Source organism: Varroa jacobsoni, unplaced genomic scaffold (assembly GCF_002532875.2).
Source record: "Varroa jacobsoni isolate VJ856 unplaced genomic scaffold, vjacob_1.0 scaffold_950, whole genome shotgun sequence".
NCBI lineage: Eukaryota > Metazoa > Arthropoda > Arachnida > Mesostigmata > Varroidae > Varroa > Varroa jacobsoni.
The window spans coordinates 22,316-39,920 of record NW_019213852.1 but is presented as its reverse complement, the minus strand read 5'-3'; the positions used below and the strand labels follow the sequence as shown (position 1 = coordinate 39,920).

The 17,605-nt window shown below is 42.2% G+C and overlaps 1 protein-coding gene across 5 annotated transcripts in view; it reads left to right on the top strand.

The window, feature by feature from the left end:
• Positions 1 to 17,185, top strand: part of LOC111265268 (uncharacterized) — a 26,299-nt gene extending 9,114 nt beyond the window's left edge. Inside the window, exons 7-9 of one of the 5 annotated variants that reach the window (XM_086970431.1) lie at positions 536 to 934; positions 2,240 to 3,566; positions 3,911 to 17,185. In XM_086970431.1, coding sequence (XP_086826557.1) covers positions 536 to 934; positions 2,240 to 2,360 — 520 coding nt within the window. In that variant the 3' untranslated portion in view covers positions 2,361 to 3,566; positions 3,911 to 17,185. Of the gene's footprint in view, positions 1 to 535; positions 1,493 to 2,239; positions 3,567 to 3,910 lie in introns of all 5 variants that reach the window. The other 4 variants (XM_086970427.1, XM_086970426.1, XM_086970429.1 and 1 more) reach the window with 4 other exon arrangements.
• The last annotated feature ends 420 nt before the right edge of the window (positions 17,186 to 17,605 follow it).

The following is a 17,605-nucleotide window of genomic DNA, read 5'->3' as shown; positions in this document are numbered from 1 at the left end:
GACTGTCCTCAGCAAAACGGGGACCAATCACTTATTAGCCGCACATTTTTTGAATTCTTCTTGATTATGTTTGCTACCGCATGTGACTGCACGTAAGACCGGTTTCTCCCGTAGAACAAGGAGTTCAACGAGAGAACGAATGGAAATAAGACAAAACAGAACGGAAGTTAGGCCACACCGAACTTGTTCATTTTGCGTATAATCACACCAGCCTATTATGCGCTGCTCCACGCTTTGCTGTGTGTTGCCCGGAATGCTTGAGGCCAAATTCTCACCTTGAGTCGATTGTGAGAGACATTCAGATGACTGACTTGTTGACTTTCGGCGAGGCGATTGATGAACTCGTCGTTGACAGAAAGAAAGAAAGAAAGAGAGAGAGAGAGAGAGAAAGCGAGAGAGAGAGAGAGAGAGAGAGAGCGAAAGATTGAATCAAATCTGAAAAAGCCGCTCTAGACCCATCGTAACCCCCCGCGGCTCTGTCGACCCCGATGGTGCGTTCGTTCGTTGGTCGATGAATTGGGGGTACCAATTTCAGGGGTAAAGATTCATCATCATCTCACGATAATAACAGGGGCGGCGATCGTAAACCTCGCGACGACGGCGGCGGTCGCGGAACCGACCGCGGAGATCGGAGTGCCCGAACTGGTCGAGATGACCGCGCTGGCGGCGCTGGCGAGAGGAACGATCGCGGAGATAACAGGCGCCAGCAGGCGGCAGCTGGAGGTGGCGGAGCCGATCACCACCGTAGGCAAGACGGCAGCGGTGGCATCAATGGCAGCGCTGGAAGTGGCGGCGGTGGTGGAGGAGGAGGCAGCGGTGGGCAACGCAGGGAGCGCGGAGACAGGCCAGACCGAGCACAGCATCAGCAGGGCGCTGGGCAGCAGGACATCAACTCGACAGGACCTAACGGAGGACAACATCCTAATGCACGCAGGTACGACAGCAGTAAGCACTTCACGATGGGTAACCCTACGCACAATAGCCATCACTACAGCCAGCACCATCACCAGCCGCCGACGCACCGTGTGGGTGGAGCTGGCGCTGCCACAACCCCCGGCGGGATCATTGGTCAAAACAGCTTTGGGGGTGCCGTCGCTCAGAATGGTTTCAGCGAAGCTGCTCAAAACGGTTTTGCGCCAACGAGTGCTATCAGCAGCTTAAACGGCATGACCCATCAAGGTGCCGTGTCTGGACCTCAGCCAAGTTCTACACAGGCCGGGGGGCAAGGCTTAGTAACCTCGCAGAACGCCTCTCTGGGAGGTGGCGGCGGCCGTATGACACATTGGACCAATGTACCGAGTGCGGTTGGGGCAGCGCCAGCCAGTTTGGGCGGCACCACGGTGGGCGGTTCTAGTGCGTTGAACGGTGGTTTGGGCGCTGGTCTCGGCGGTGGAATTGGTGGCCGGACTAGTAACAGTTTCGTTGTTGGCTCGCCATCACCGCATTCGCCTCAGGGCCCTCACTATGCAGCTTCGCCCCTCAGTCATGCCAGGTAGGTATTAGTAACAAAACGCGCTATAACAACAAGAACAAGAGTGCGCTGCTACTGGTACGTCTGGATAAGAAAGAACAACCTTCGGTTCCTTCAGCAACAGCAGTAGTTATTGGGAGGGAATAAATCAAGCGTCTGCTCAAATTGCGCATATAATGCAGTGTCCGAATTTTTAGTCCACTCGGGAATTCGAATGGTATAACATAGAGCAAAGGTATACATTACATGCAGGTTTGGCTATTTAATACATGTTTTCCTTTTTAATACATTACCCTAATTTGTAGGCTCGTCAGCAGTAGTTGTCATGCTACATTAACTTTTGCTATTCAATTTTTAATAGTGCACGTCGCATACTAACGAAGGTACAACACCGTAACATTCAATTATTCCTCTGTTAAATATATACATTAATGTCTCAACAATAAACGTAGGTGCTCTACATGAAAAGGAAAAATATATTATAAAATATTTCTCGAATGATTTGCATGAGGTACTCAGGTACGAGGTGACTTAAACAGAAGGTCCCCTCTATAACCCGTATTAACTGAGTGTCATTTATAGACTACTCTCTAATCTTTGTATCGATTGTGTTATCTGTGTCGTTTCGCTCTTGCTACGTGGGTAAAAATCACGTCGTCGTCGTCGTCGCCGTCGCCGTCGTCGTCGTCGTCGTCATGTCGACCCACTTCTGTCACTGATTCCTCTGGCCGAACAACAATATGGTGAACTCGCTTGGCGATATCGTAGTTTCCAAGCTGCTCAGAACTACGGTGGACCGACTGGTTCACCAGGACAAATCTCAGCTCCGTTCGGCCACTACCCGGTTCCGCAGTACCAGAGCCCTCCCTACTACCAGGTCCCCGCCTAAATCAAATAAGCCAATGAAAACCTATTTCAAAGGTCGCCCAAAGCAGGGAGAGTAACAGAGAACAATTTGATTTTTACATTCACTCACGTAAAACGAACATCGTAGGTTTGCGTAAATCGAATCATAATGTGGTGGGAAGATAATTTTAAAAATGCGCTATTAATTATAGATATCGTTTAACTCTTGGTCTATGATTATCTCGACGGATGCTAGATTACTAGTTCTTTAGGAGAGAGTGCGGCACTATTCATCATATCGTAATTTATTTCTGCCTAAGCTTTAGTTATTATCTGGCTGGCGAAAAAGCTGGTCAAAATAGGATCTACCTCCATGCCTGAGCGTTTCGATTAGCTGTCGTAGTGATGTCGGCAGTAAGTAGTAACTTTGATTTTATTAGTTCGTTTCATAAAAAGTCGCTACTCAGCCGGAAAATTGGTTCCTTGGCCCAGCCCGTAATTCCCTAAAAGCGCAACAATTAGTCGAACGTTAACCCACTGATCTACTGTGTTCGACGCTTCCGTATTGCGGATGTGCCGCTCTGCTTTTGGAAAAACACTTGATATCTCTTTCTGTTTCATACTTGCGGCTCTCAGCTCTATTTATTTTGTTCCAACGTGTATACAAAGATAGAGTATATGGCAAAAGGGGTAAAAGTCTCCCCCTGATTTAATTGTCCGATACGACACAGAATATTATTCGCTTGTTAATAAGCATCGCCGCTTGTGGGTGCTAGCAAATTATTTGCTATCAACAATTTCTGTTGAGTAATTCCACTTACCTATAGCGCACGATAAACAAACAAAAGGCAAGTCCCAAAGAGTTCCCTCAATGTCACTGTGACACGAATTTCTTATCCGACTGGAAAAAACAAATGGTGAGAACAATGGCAATTTCCGAAGGCCGTGGTTCATTGGCTTATATACAGAAGAATATTGAGGTTACGATGAAACACATGAGTCTTTGGTAGAGGAGGAGACAGAGGCAATACGGAGGGGGCCGAAGGAGGCTGTGGGGTCTGGGCAGACGGACGAAGCTGTGGTGCATAACTCGACCGAAGCAAAACATCGTGGGTAATTAGTAGCAAGGAGACCAGCAGAAGAGATGATGACCAGGGCTACAAAGAACAGCATCGGTGGTAGCCGTGGAACTCAGCGAAAACTCGAGCATTCACTTCTTCAACCAGCTTTTCCAAAAGTATAATTAAAGGTTAATCGACGTAAAAATAATTTTCTTGGAAAAATCGATTCAAGAAACGAGTACGGTTGACCGTTTCCGCCATTTTGTAATAGATTCTAGATCAGTTTAGGGTCTAGACAACATGTCGTGTTTTTCACACCATGGGTTTCCCTTTTTTTTTTTTTTATTTTTTTTTAACAATATATTAACGTCTGGCGCTCATTGTTAGATTTTTCAAATTATTAGATCAGGCTTTTGATTCTGTGGGTGTTATCTTATCTCTGTGAACATGTGCGGAAGGCGTCAAACGTTTGCGGAATGTTTTGTTTCGTGTTCTTTCGATAGATCAGTTATTGTATCGGATACGATTTCAGGGACTGAAACGAGAATGCGAAGGTAACGAGATGACAAGTAGATGGAATGGGAAGTACTTGATACACCGTATCGATGTGTAAATGAAAGTGTCGGATAGGAGCGCGCCAGCATCACTCTGAAGAAGCAAGCTATAGGACTTCAACATTAAAGTTCCAGCGAAAACTAATCGAAGACCAGGACAGCAAAAATAACGCTTCTCACTGAAGAAAAGAGCAGAACGAAAGAACCAATGATACAGAAGAATCTTCAACTACGATAGTTTTATGAAAGAACCTCAGCGTAACACAGGCTTATTGCAAGCCCATGTAGATAGTGCCGACGTAATAATGAAGTTGATGGGAGTGGAACGGGTGACCTTAAATTTATTTGAAGAAAAGGTCCAGCGACGTGAGAGAACAATGTAAGAAAGAGCAAAGAACGTTTAAAAAATTAACTGAACACACTTGTGAATTACGTGAGGCTTTCAAAGCAAACACGTAGGTTAAGATAAAACGGTAACATTTATAAAGTAAAGGAATTAATAATGACGAAGGCTGATCAGAAGACAGAAATAGCTGAAATAGGCCTGACCACGTGAATGAATGTTGGGCCTTGCTTTGGACAGACCTGGTCGAGCTGTACCGTTTCTCAGCACGAACACAACTGAGGACTGCGTACTTACAATAGCCACATACGACGTTAGTTTTCTATGAGAACATTACTTGAGTGTGAGAGGATCGTGCTGTGCCCGAACTAAAGAGAGTACTAATACTGATAATAAGAATAATAGTAAGATGGAAGAACAATGAAGATGGTAAAAACAGTGAGGCGTTTTGAGGAGTAAGATGATATCTTTAAGATCCTATACACTTATGTTTTAGATACACTTACGAACGCCCGAGAGCACTTTAAATAGGGAGGGAAGCGTTAACAAGATTACAGGCTGGGATGTGTCGTAACATTCATACTAGGCGCTTCCTTCCTTTAACAGCGATTTAGGCTTAAGGAAGACGTTGACTCGTGCTTCTGCGGGTCAAACAGACTATTAAATTTCGACGCTTTGATAACGAGAAGTAATGGGCGTCCTCTTGCTAAATGTTTTTTTTTTTCTGTGGGGCGAACACTTTTGCGATCTCTGGCCTTTATCTACGAGCGGGGTGATTCGACTGAAAAAGGAGTGCCGGGCCATGTTATGACAGCGACAAGGCACCCGTTACAATGTATCAAAGACCAGTGTCCAAATGTGCGTTTACACGATTTTTGTTGTTTTCTCAAATATATTGTCCATGTAAAACGAACACTGCGAAGGAGAAAGCCGGAGATGTAGCAGTATCTATACGAAACATTCACTATAACAAGTGCTTGATAATACTAATCATAAGTTTAATGCAATGATCAGTTGTAGGCGGCAGCGATATGAAGTAGGTCTGAGGCGGTGCTATACGAAGCAGCCGAGAACAAAATCGGACCAACCTTGGCCTACAATAGGAGACTTGAGTAGAGCTTCACAGATAAATGGAAATGAGCTCATTAAGATACTATTTGGTTTCCTCTTTGAGAGTGTACGACGAGTTGTATCCTGGGGGACTCTGTCTCTATTCAGAAAAATCCAACGTAATATCCATCAATAGAAGACCAATGAGAACATTAAACATGATTTAAATTTAAAATGAATTTATTTCCGAAAGCATTCGTGACGAATTGACGTGAGCAACAGTACAATGATGCTCGTTAGACTTGGTACAACAATTGGCTAGCAAGCCCATCCCATAACCATGTAAGCTATTCTATATCGACACACAATGAATATTATACTATTTCTATAATCGCAATTCTATACGGAATAACACAAATCTCATTTTACTAGCGTATTACACGGTTAGAGAGTGTAAGCGTATGTCATTGTTGGGGGAATAACTGTTGCGATGTACAAGCCTAGAGAAGGGGTAAACTGACAGGGAAGAGGTAGGACATGTGTGATACATGCACGCGTACACACATGCATATAGTTAATGGGACAAAAAAAATGCACAAACAGATATTGAAGACAACACAGCTACTATGTATGGACCTAATCAACACTCTATTTGACATTGAAGAGTTGTTGTATGGGAAGAAAAGGAATGACTAAAAGCGTTGGAGACGAACCGAGTGACACGAGCGCGTCCATCCAACACTAACGGGTAGAAGAGACGACAAAAACAGGTCGTTGTAGGTCGTCGTTAATAGGAGTTGCTGGCGACGATTATCGCGTGCAAGCGGAAAACAGATACGCTAACACAGGTCTGTGACAGGACCGAATTAGAGATTGATAACTTTTTCTCAACCTAATACGAAGGGATGAGCCTAGAACATTGATTTGTAACGACAACACGAAAGGTAGTGAATCCTCGCTGCTTCACTTTACTCAGATCGGTTTCACGGTGACAATGACGGCAACTGGGTTGTATGGGTAAGCTAGTTTTCTGATCAACATACTAGAAGCATACGACGGTGAGGGCTTCATGCTTAATGACTGTCCCATACCCAGTGGTTCTTGGAGGGGTCTCAAAGCATACTTTTGTCACGAAAACCTCTGTGAAAGTCAATGGTTGCTATAGCAACGTGCCTTTTATTAAGGCTGTCAGATATATCAAAATCGTGTTTCTAATTTTTTGTACAGCTTACCCGTGCAACGTTAAAAATGTTTGGTCCAAATAACCAATCCTGGTTGCCGATTATTAACAACATGCGTGTTAGGCTACACACGACAAACAAAACGTTGTTGATCTCGCTACGTACCTCTCATGAGAAAGCCGGAAGCCCCTCCCCCCTACATGGTAATGGCGACAGAAACGCGCTTGTTCGGGATGGGGATATTGTTCCGGCAGTTCAGGGGAGTCTGAGATATGAGATACACAAAACGATATAGGGGAGATAATAGATATAAACAAAAGCTAGTGACGATGATGATGACGATACACGCTACACCATTGAGGAACCAACTACTACTACGATTATGACTTATAGATCTATCAACTAATTGGGAAGATATTAGAGGGGAATAGTAACTGGTAAAGAAAATCGGTGCGAAGAGCTGGGTGAGTCGCTAGAGAGACGGCTAGTGTAGATAATAATCATAATTAAAAATAGTAATTATAGCAGAAGAGAGTGACACGATGCCGCTGGCACTCTTTAACACGATTACCACTGACAGTGTGACATTTTTTTCGGCAATTTCGCGTTTGCTGCTACCGAACTTGTCGCTGACTTTCTAAATGAGGATAATTTGTGATACGGGAAAAACATGATAAGAACCGACAACCCGGCTTGTAAGCTGAATATAAACACTAATATATAATTAATATATACTAGTTACGTTTGACAGAAAAGACACGAAACTAGAAAGTCAACGATATGCGCGCAAAACGTTGTGTGTTTAAGATATCTGTAGTTTTGGGGGTAAAGGAATTGTTTTTAACTACTTCTATTAATGATGAAAGTGTGTCATATATGATGCATGAAATGCAGAGACACGTGATAGGACAGGTAGGACAAAGTAGGTACGTGCGAGGACTGGGTGACGGGTTATAACGAAGATGATGACCATGATGATGGTTACAATGGTTGAACAGAACAAAATCGATAGCCAGACAGATAAAAAACGGAATGTTGCGGCGCACATCGAGGTAACGATGGAGCGGCACCAGCGACTTTGTATCGATTTACGATGACATCCTTCAGATAAGACTATGGATGTTATTTCTGCTAATACGAACCGCTTTAAGGTGAAGCGCGCTTTGAATCCGCAGCTCAATCAGCTGCTTCGTGTCGCACTAACCTGAGCAAAGCTGATGCAACCAACCTAAATCCTTTGGATAATTCAATAATAGTAATCATAGATACAGCTATAGAAAGGGAGTGCTACTAATGCTTGGGTTGGGGCTGGGGGGCATGGTTGCATCATTCTGGGCCTTTAATGACCACACGTTGTTAACGAAGTCGCTCGTGCTTCAGGTTCAAGTTTAAACGTTGACCAGCAAAAACCATTCTAGTTCCCTTCTATTAACAAATTAATTCCCTATTGACCACAATCGCAAATCCACTTGACAGCCGCCGACAAAAAGCACCATTAGTCCTGTGAGAAAGGCCATTCCTGTTTTATCTCCCGCTTAGTATTTTGTATATTCGATTTTTCGATCGGAGGCCGTCCGATCCGACAGCGGAATAGAGCGATTGCGTCGAACCAATTAGCGTCGTCCCCGAGCTGGTCTGGATGCTGGTTTTGGATGGTGTCCATATTGTGGCTTGTAGCATACGCGCACAATGGCACATCAAATGTCATGTCAATGGTTTAAATCGAAAATGTCAGTGGAAATGAGTGTCATTTTGTTGTGTCATATAGTTGATGGTTGATTTACAATATAAAGGTACGGACGAGACTGGTGATGACGGATTACAGAAGACCGACACAACTACTATTACAACTTTTACGGCTACCGTCGTTAGGTGATAATTAGATAAGTGTGACAAATATAGACGTTCTCAAGCACGAAACACCCGCATAGAAATAGAAAGGGGGCTAAAGTAGTTGCGTTTACAATTTAAAGAGACGTGCACGGTTTCCGAGTAACGTTTTTTGCGTCAATTCTTCCGTTCGTTAACTCTTCTGCCTCTACCGAGCCGAGTATAAAAGCAACACCCACGCATCAGTGAGATACGATGAATCCATGATTATTCTAATGATATAGAACGAAACGTAAAATATATCGACATTATCGATGGTCGCGATGATGAACCCACTCTGATTATCAAAGAGAAAACAATGTCTAGCAGACTTATGATGATAAGAATATTGCCGAAACGCAAATATCAAAGCAGAGAGAAAAATGATAACGGAAGCTTTGTAATTACAACTTGGGACGAAATGATTGCGTTTATCATATTTATGTGTAACGCCCGACTGAATGATACAACGAGTGATGAAGAGCAAACCGACAAATACGAATTATGAATTAAAGAAGATCACAATAACATTCATATATGATTATAAGGAAACAATAATGGCAAACAAAGAGATGTATCTATATACACATTTAATACATTTATATATATATACATGTACACCGATTGCAGCTGCTGTACCTTGCCTTGAGATCTCATTTGAGTCCGGATGACAGAATCAGGCATGATCATACGCTAGTACTACTTCTATTGCTACTAAAGATAAGCGGCGATAAGTTCACAGACTGTTCTGTGCGTTGAGCGTTCGCCCAGATTTATGCCGGCTGTCCCGGACTGGATTAGACACGGACTAAGTTTGAGTGATGGTGGTCAATCAGCGATCATGGTCAATCGTTCATTCATTCATTCATTGACATTGATAGCAACAACAACAACAACAACAACAACAACAGAAGCAGTAAAAGAGCACGAATAGGATAACAATGAGGTCAACCGACGGCAGAGAACAACGCGTAAACAATTTGATAGATAAGCAAGGAAAATCACGACGGCGAAACAGGCGACAACGTCAAGATTTACTTGGGATGGTGTCAGCAACAAGACTGGAGTTGATGATGGGGTACTTACAACGATATGGTTTGATTAAATTTTTTTGATCTACTGAAAAAAAAACCTGAGAGGCAAGGGTACCTCTTCTGCCTATTATCTTATCACTTCGTCCAATGCTGAATTAAGCATCAAGCAAGATTTACTTCATGAGCTGGCTATGCTGATGAAAGATGACGACGAGGTATGCCAGGTAAGCCACTTTTGCTGACGAGAAAGCTTAGAGTCTAAGAAGGGCCGTTTTTGATTCGTACGACGACTGCAGGGACGAGTACTAATGTCGAAGCTGTTTATCAGGCTGCCGCTACTGCTGTCAATATTGATGAACTGGAAAAGAGGAATTACACCTCCGGGCTTCTTTTGCGAGTTAGTCGCGAGTCAATTGGTAATAATTTGCAATGGCAAATCAAAAGATAACAGAGAATGCGCTCAATAGTACTACGACGCGGAAATTTGTAGTCCCAGACGCTGAATGATGTAAGAGACCCTATAGCTACGTAGCGGTGGTATCATCAATCGAGTCGGTGGTAGGGAGGCATACGGGGGATCCAGGTAGACGTTAGCTGAGGCGAAAGATGGAGGTCAGAGGTTGGGGGAAAGCAGAAACGTAAAGGAAAAAATAAAGTGGAAGAATAATAAAATGAAGATACGGATGATGGTGATGAAATGCGAGTGAGTGAATGGCCGAATGGTGAGTGATGATCGTATGCATCGCTGGCGGTGTCGGGTTCGGTTGCCGGGCGGGGCGTCATTTCTTTGCTGCACTGAACTACAGATGCTGTTATATCACTAACAGGATCAGTTGGAAAAGTGGGATCAGTCAGTCAGCAGCGACCTCAAAAATGGTAACAACAACAAGGGAACATCATTGAAAGAAAGAGGAACGGGCAGGTTCAGGTATAAGCAGCCGCAGGATATAGCCGCTGCTGTATGATGAACGGCAACAGCGACCATAAACGAAATAGCCTGAACTTATGACTGACTAAGTGTCAATCGGTTCCGGGAAGGTCGATTCGTGTAAAGATGATGCAAGACTAAGTGACGACGAAGGCCAGACTGGCTATTCTATATCCTCGATGACAGTAAGTGATCGTATGTAAACCATGTGTCCATTCATTTCGCGGCACTGCGTAGCGTCACGGCTGGGCTAAGAGTTGGCTGCTTTTTGCCAAAGAAGACTTGCACGTTGGATGTTACTCTCTTTCTCGGAACCATGCCCGAGCATCACAGGGCGGGCACCCTGTTCTTATTACGTGCACACATACTTTAACGTGTCCAAGCCAGCGTGTCGGGTCGTGTCGTTTTGGGTATGCGTATATCATCCATCGTTTGCTATACAAGAAACAAAGGAAGCAATGTTTTCTTACCTGGAACGCCCGTCGTGGTCGCACTCTTCTGCCCCCTGAAGGGCGTGAACGCAAAGCAATCCCTCATTTATAACAACAATAGCACGTGCGCACACCAATAGTTCCCACATGTTTTGACGTAGGGTTTTCACATAAACGAACTCCCATTCTGATCGCAAGGAGGGGGCGCGACGCCCTGAACTGTCCGAGCTGCACTGTCTGGCCACCAGGTGGCGCCTGTATCGATGCTCAACCCAACTCAACTCAAGCGAACATCAAGAACCAAAAATCCAGAACAAGAACCAGATAGCAGTTAACAACAAGAACTACAACTAATGAAGTACGAGCAAACAACGGAACTATATATATATATGTATAACTAACATGGGTGGTGTTTTTGACTTTTGCACAAGACTTTTTATAACGGATGTGAATCACAGTAATCTCTACATATATACATTAAAATATATCTTGTCCCTTTTGTACCAGCTGATAGCCGTTTCAAGTCTCCTTCTTGTAGGCTTGCAACTGAGAATGGCTTGCCGAAGGTCGGCGAAAACTTGGCGTCACGGAACTGACTTCTCGTGGATCGATCCGGAGAAGCTCAACAGACGCGACTGCTTTTCTGGACACGATGAAAAGAAAACATAGCCTTATGTCTACGGAATCAGTTGCGGTTTCGTGATGGATAAGACTTCATCGATGACATCGAACTTGATGCGTAGTGTGAACTTTCGACACCAGAGGGAAACAGAGGGCTTTCATAGAACAGATGCACATTCCTTCCGAAACATCTTCTCGAAACTAGCTGAGGAGGTTATCGCTGTCAGATGAAGAATCTCTTTGAAGTGACACTCTTGACTAAATTGCAACCATATCTTAAGGAGGAATCATCTACCACCTTCGCAGCCGAGACGTCACTTGCCGGCTATTGAGGTTGAGTACGACCGGCGACCTTTTACGGTCTAGAGAGGCACGAAGTTGTCATACGATACAATACAACGATACCAAACGTCACCCAATGTGCCTATCAGCTGTTTTCCCCCGAAAGTCTCTTCTTCTGATCACGTGTCTATTAGGAAACGCCTGGAGCTGAGTTGACCCTTCGGGGACGACGGAAGCCTGTGCCGAAGGTTCGTGGCCTCGTCCAAAAAGCGGAGGGACTGTTTTTCTTGGCTGCCATTACGCGAATGGCCACAAGTTCCGTCATTGTATATCCTATCTTGTTCTGTTATGAGTTTTTTTTTTTTTTTTATAACTTTCCTTAACTTGAAGAAGTTTGGCTCACCAAGCGGCGTTAAAAGTCTTGCCCTATTTGCCCCCTGTCGAGGATTTCATAAGGTTATATATTGGTGGTAATAAATTTAAATTACTACTTCGGAAACCGGTGTAGCTTGTTGGCTGTGATAGTGACGAAAAAAAAAACGACAAGAGCGCTTATATAAACAGAGCTGTGAAGAATGAGTGATGAATCTGCTTAGATTCGGTCATAGAATGAAGACGGTGTTAGAAACATCCAGAACTAGAATAGCTTTGACGACTGAATCGGAAAATCCTAACAAATTACCTATATAACCTATTAATGAAGAGTCGTAGATTTACATATATACGTAGCAAATAGGGGTTTAAATTTGACGTGGTCCAGTGAGGGGGATGGTAAACTAAAAAAACGAGCTTGAGCAGAAAGATGTTAAACAAGGGTCGTGTCACGAACAGTCACGACAAGGGGCCATTCCTAGGTCTTTTTTGCAATATAAAGGAATACTACAGCAGAAAACAAAAGATGGGTTTTTCGGACACGTAAGCTGAGCCGCCTCTATAAAGCCGTTGTTTTGTCAGGTGCCGCTAATCATTTTTGCTGTCTCACGGCATTGTGAGCTCGTTATTTTGTAATAATAACAGTAGTGATAATTATTTCATCATGAAAGTGATGCGATACCCCATTACGACGCCAAGTTTATAGACCATGTTTTGCGTTGTCTGCCGTGTAAAAAAAACCATCGAAAACATGAAACACGACGAAGCATACAAAATGTTATGTTGAGCGCTATTTTTTTTAGTATTGTATTCAAAATCAATATTTTCTTTCACAAGATATTATTTGTATACACCGACATACTTATATAAAATCAAACTTTAAGAAGGAAAACATAGAATGAGATGACAACCGACTTTTCTCTGATATGAGAGACACAGAGAAATATATATATATATAGTTCGTGTGTAAAGAGCCAAAAAAACGCCGTGTATACAAACAAAATGAGACAAATGATGCAAAGGTTAGCAAGCTGTGATATATTTCCTCAATAATAACAATAAGTGTAACTAAATATTAAATGTACTATTATAATAGAAATAATAATAAGTACTATATCTGCATCTCGAATGCCTAACATCCGAATGAACCTAATTTACCTAATTGTGTGGCCGAACCGAAACGAAAACCGCAAACAGAATGGGAAAAGTATCTTCTATTTATCGAACGGAGTGTGTCGGTCTACCGACAACGAACCGACTTGCTGTCTATGTAGTTCAAGGTTAGGAACGAGGTTAAGGTTGAAAGGATCAAGGGTGAAGTTAGGATAAAAGAATATTCCCTTATTAAAGAACAAACGTACTAATATAAAGCTGTAATCATCATCAACGCCGTCAATACGAAAAAAATATCTAATCCACATAAAAAAAACTCACACGAATAGAGAACACGCATTGAGTACTGAGTGTGAGGAAGAATGATCTTTGGACGTGTGCGTGTTGCCATGAAATCCAAGAAAACGGTTGCAGTTATCTGTAGTGAGTCGCGAGAGGTTAAGTGAGTCTGATCATAAGAACAGGAATAGCGCCTAAGTTCGTAATGCGCTGAGCTTTTCGATGGCGCAATCACGAGAACCATTAACGGTTCACTTTTTGATAAACTGGTGGGAAAGATAGCTCCGAAAATGATTTAGTTGATAATCGAATCCTGGTTACGTCAGAAAACTGAGCGAGATTGCTTCGAAGACACCGACTAGCTAAGATAGGAATATGTTAGTAGCCATGTAGGCGACGGGACTGAATTCTGTTTTGATTTTACACGATTACCACTCAACTATCACGGCAGACTTGACCGCGTTATCAACAATCACGACGGCAAATGTCGTACTTGGGAAAAGTAAGCTTAGAATTGAAACGAAACTGAATCTGATCATGCGAAGAGCTCGAGTCTGACCATACTGGTTCCGACGACCGAAAATTAAGTCTATAATAATCTAGAAAAAGGACGCCAAGACGATATTTAATAACAATAATGATTTCAACCCAAGATGACACACAGGAAGGGCACGGTAAGAGGTCCGCAAAGTAACGGATCTACATCGTATATACAATAATCGGACAACAACAATGACAACTCTATTTGCGCCTCTACAGTGGCAGAAATCTGCGCATGTGTGTGAATGTCTGTGAACGATGATGTCTGGTTGGCGACATTATCAGTCGTGGGTGGTAACCGAGTTTTTTGCTGCCTGCAGCCAGTGAATTCGTGTAAAGATGCATAATGGTACACTCGTAGGTAGATAGCAATATATCGTCAGTATGTATATATATATTTCTGGAATTGAATTTGTTCTGCTGCGTAGACCTTCTCATGCGAGTCGAGCGTATATACATACATATTATATATACAATAATACAGTAAACAAAAGTAAAACTGATGAAAATGGTCTCCCCCGAAGCGAGAGGGCTATACATGCGTCTCTCTTTGACGCCGTGCTATCGCTATGAGTATCGTCGGAGAGAACATGGTGAGATGACAACAACGACAACAACCACAGCAACAACAACAACAACAACAATAACAAGAACCACAAATTGAACAACAAATGAGTAGCAACAACATCAACAACTTTAATAACAAAAAACAACAATTATTGTAACATCAACAAAGCAACAGTTAAAAATGACGACAGCGTCGATCAATCGACGACAACAACAACAACAACAACAACAACAACGATAATGACAACAACAAAAAAATAACAGAAAAATAAAGTGAGCGAGAAAAAGATACAATATCATTATTGATAGTAAGTGCTTGTTGCATAAACAATAAAGTATAACACAGCCACAAGTGTATTATCACTAATATCATAAAAATAGCACCCAATTCTACTCTAGTAACAAGTATCTTGAGGTCAGTTATTTTTTGTTTTTAATATTGGTTTGTGATGTGTAATAACATGCACCCACAGGTGAAATAATATCATGCAACTGGAATACAAATACGCAAATGTTTCTAAGTAGAATGGAAGAAGTCGCCGAGAGAAGACACTGGGTTTGCAACAATTTTGTTCCCTACACACAATCAAACGAAGCTAATAGAGCAAGCGTTTGTTTACCCTTGAACACATGCTGCTCGAAATCAATTGGGCCGGAATTGCTATTCCTTTTTTGTAAGCAGCATCTGCCCAAAAGTTCTTCTTTTTGTGGAAGCTCAAATTTTCAGAAATCCAGTTTTAATTCTTTCCAATTTTTTGTGCAGTGTAGTGCTAATTTGCGGTTCTTCCGCGGCTTGTACAGTATCTCACTGCACTTCTTATGTATCGATTTTTTCCCTACGAAAAATGGGGACTACCTAACGTCACCCCTTACAAGTCACGCCCCTTAGGATATGACCACACATAATACATTTAGTTCTAGATGAAATTACAACATTTTTGGTGGTGGACCAGTGGACCAGCGGTTTTCCGACCTATTTTCTCATCGTAAAGGTCCTCTCGTTGGAGAAGAATCCAGGACGACCGAATGATTTGTGCTTAACCAAAATTAGAGCCTTAGAGAGAGAGTAGTGCGGCGAAAGCGTCTTTTCACCTTCGCGTTTTCAGAAAATGCTTCTTTGACTTTTCTAGTGAGCTTTTGAGGCGTGTTCTTGCTGTTAACCTTCCGCACTGGCATATGGGAGTCATTCCTGGGCTCTTCGAAAGCCGCATTTAAGTGGCAAGAGCACAAATCATCGGTTTCATGAAACCAGACAAGTAGGAAGTCGCATGAACGCTGCTTCCGGTGTGAACACATTTGACAGTAGCCGATCTTCGGTCATATTCTGAAAGCGAACCCTCTGCCTATAGCACGATGAGTTTATAATTTTTATTCTATAACGATCTAGCTTTCTTCCTGTACCAATATAACGGATAATTATATTCCTACTACCACTATATACAGTCCATAAAAATTTGTCTTAATTTATACCGAATGTCGTATATATACATAGCAAAGGAAGCAGGTAGATAGCAGCTGAGGGGGGAAGTTGACAGAGAATGGAAACGAGCATCAACAATACACAAATCTTGCGCATACAAGCAAAACATTCGAATATCACCTTAGAGAGTAATAGGATATTAAAAAGAAAAGAAAAAATGAAATATGGATGACAATTGATAACAAAATGGACCTAGAATTAGCGCACAGTCGGCTGAGATTGCGAACGGCTACAAAATGAGAGAAAGAAATTATTTTGTATCGGAATCTTGCGAGTATTGTTGTACCAGGACAATTTTCTATAAATTAATAAAGACGCAAGTAAATGTATAATTACGTATGCGCGTACTGTGGATTAGGTATGAACCAACTTGTTGATGACCCTCTTGGAGGTTAGGGCTACTTCAGCCCCCGCAAAGCAAGTTCGCAATTGAAACAGAGACATTAAGAAGGAGCTGAGGAAGTGATTAGAAACGATAATACAAACACGAATTATGGATGTATTAAGCAATGGGTGGATAGTCAATGAAAAGAATTAGGAAGATCTGCGACGTATTGGTCAAACCCGCCAAGCAGATGGCGTGTTACTCGACCTCTTCCGGGACTACGATGTCAACACTAAATTATTTGTTATTGGAAGTAGATGAATAGAGAGCAAAATGGCGATCGTTACGCTTAAAACTAGACTTTATTGGGCAGCGAGCTTTTTTCATAATCATTGAGATTGGCAATTCATTATCCATCTTGTCATACTACTGTATATTGTCGATAGTGAGTCAGCAGTTGATACGTGCTCGAGCACATTTAATCCAGTGTGTTAGGATGGTAAAATTAAAAAAAAAAAAGAAAAAAAAAAGAAAGACTTGCAAAGCGTTTCGCAGGATAGATTTCCTTAAGCTAAAGCTGATTAAAGGGAAAATTGGATAAGTATAATCATTATCTGGTTCAATGCGTGGAAAGTACAATTGGCACAATTAAACTTCATTTGAATAACGACTCGCGATTAAAACCAGAGCAGAAAATTAAACTTGAAAATAGACGCGGCCTGAATTAAGGCTTAAATCAGGAGAACCAATGTGAGACGAATTGCACATATATACATGCATAAACAAACCAACAACTAATAATAATAATAAACACAGTAGAATACCGTTTTCTTTGAAATATATAGGTGTCTTTTTTACGGATGTATGGGTAGGTCGGGCGAAAATTAACGCGAAGGTAAAACAGATGATAACATCTGTAGGGAAGACCTGAATAGCACTGATAGATGAAGTTTTATCTAATGTCATCGAAGAATATGACCTCTTGCCGTAGTGATCGTGATTGCGTAGTATAAATCTGTTCGTATGTGGTAGATGACTTCTATTTTAAAGTCTTTCATTATACTTTATTCCGTTCTAAGGATGTGATTTTTTGTCTCAAGGGGTCAAAGGTGATTGGTCCCCGGTGTGACATGGGTGGGATTAAAAACGCTACACTAAAACCACTTTTCATCTATGGTCCGATCGATTATGATGTTTGTTTAGGTTATTAGGTTAGCCCCCTTTTGATTGCCCTCTTATTTCATAGCAGTTAAAACGA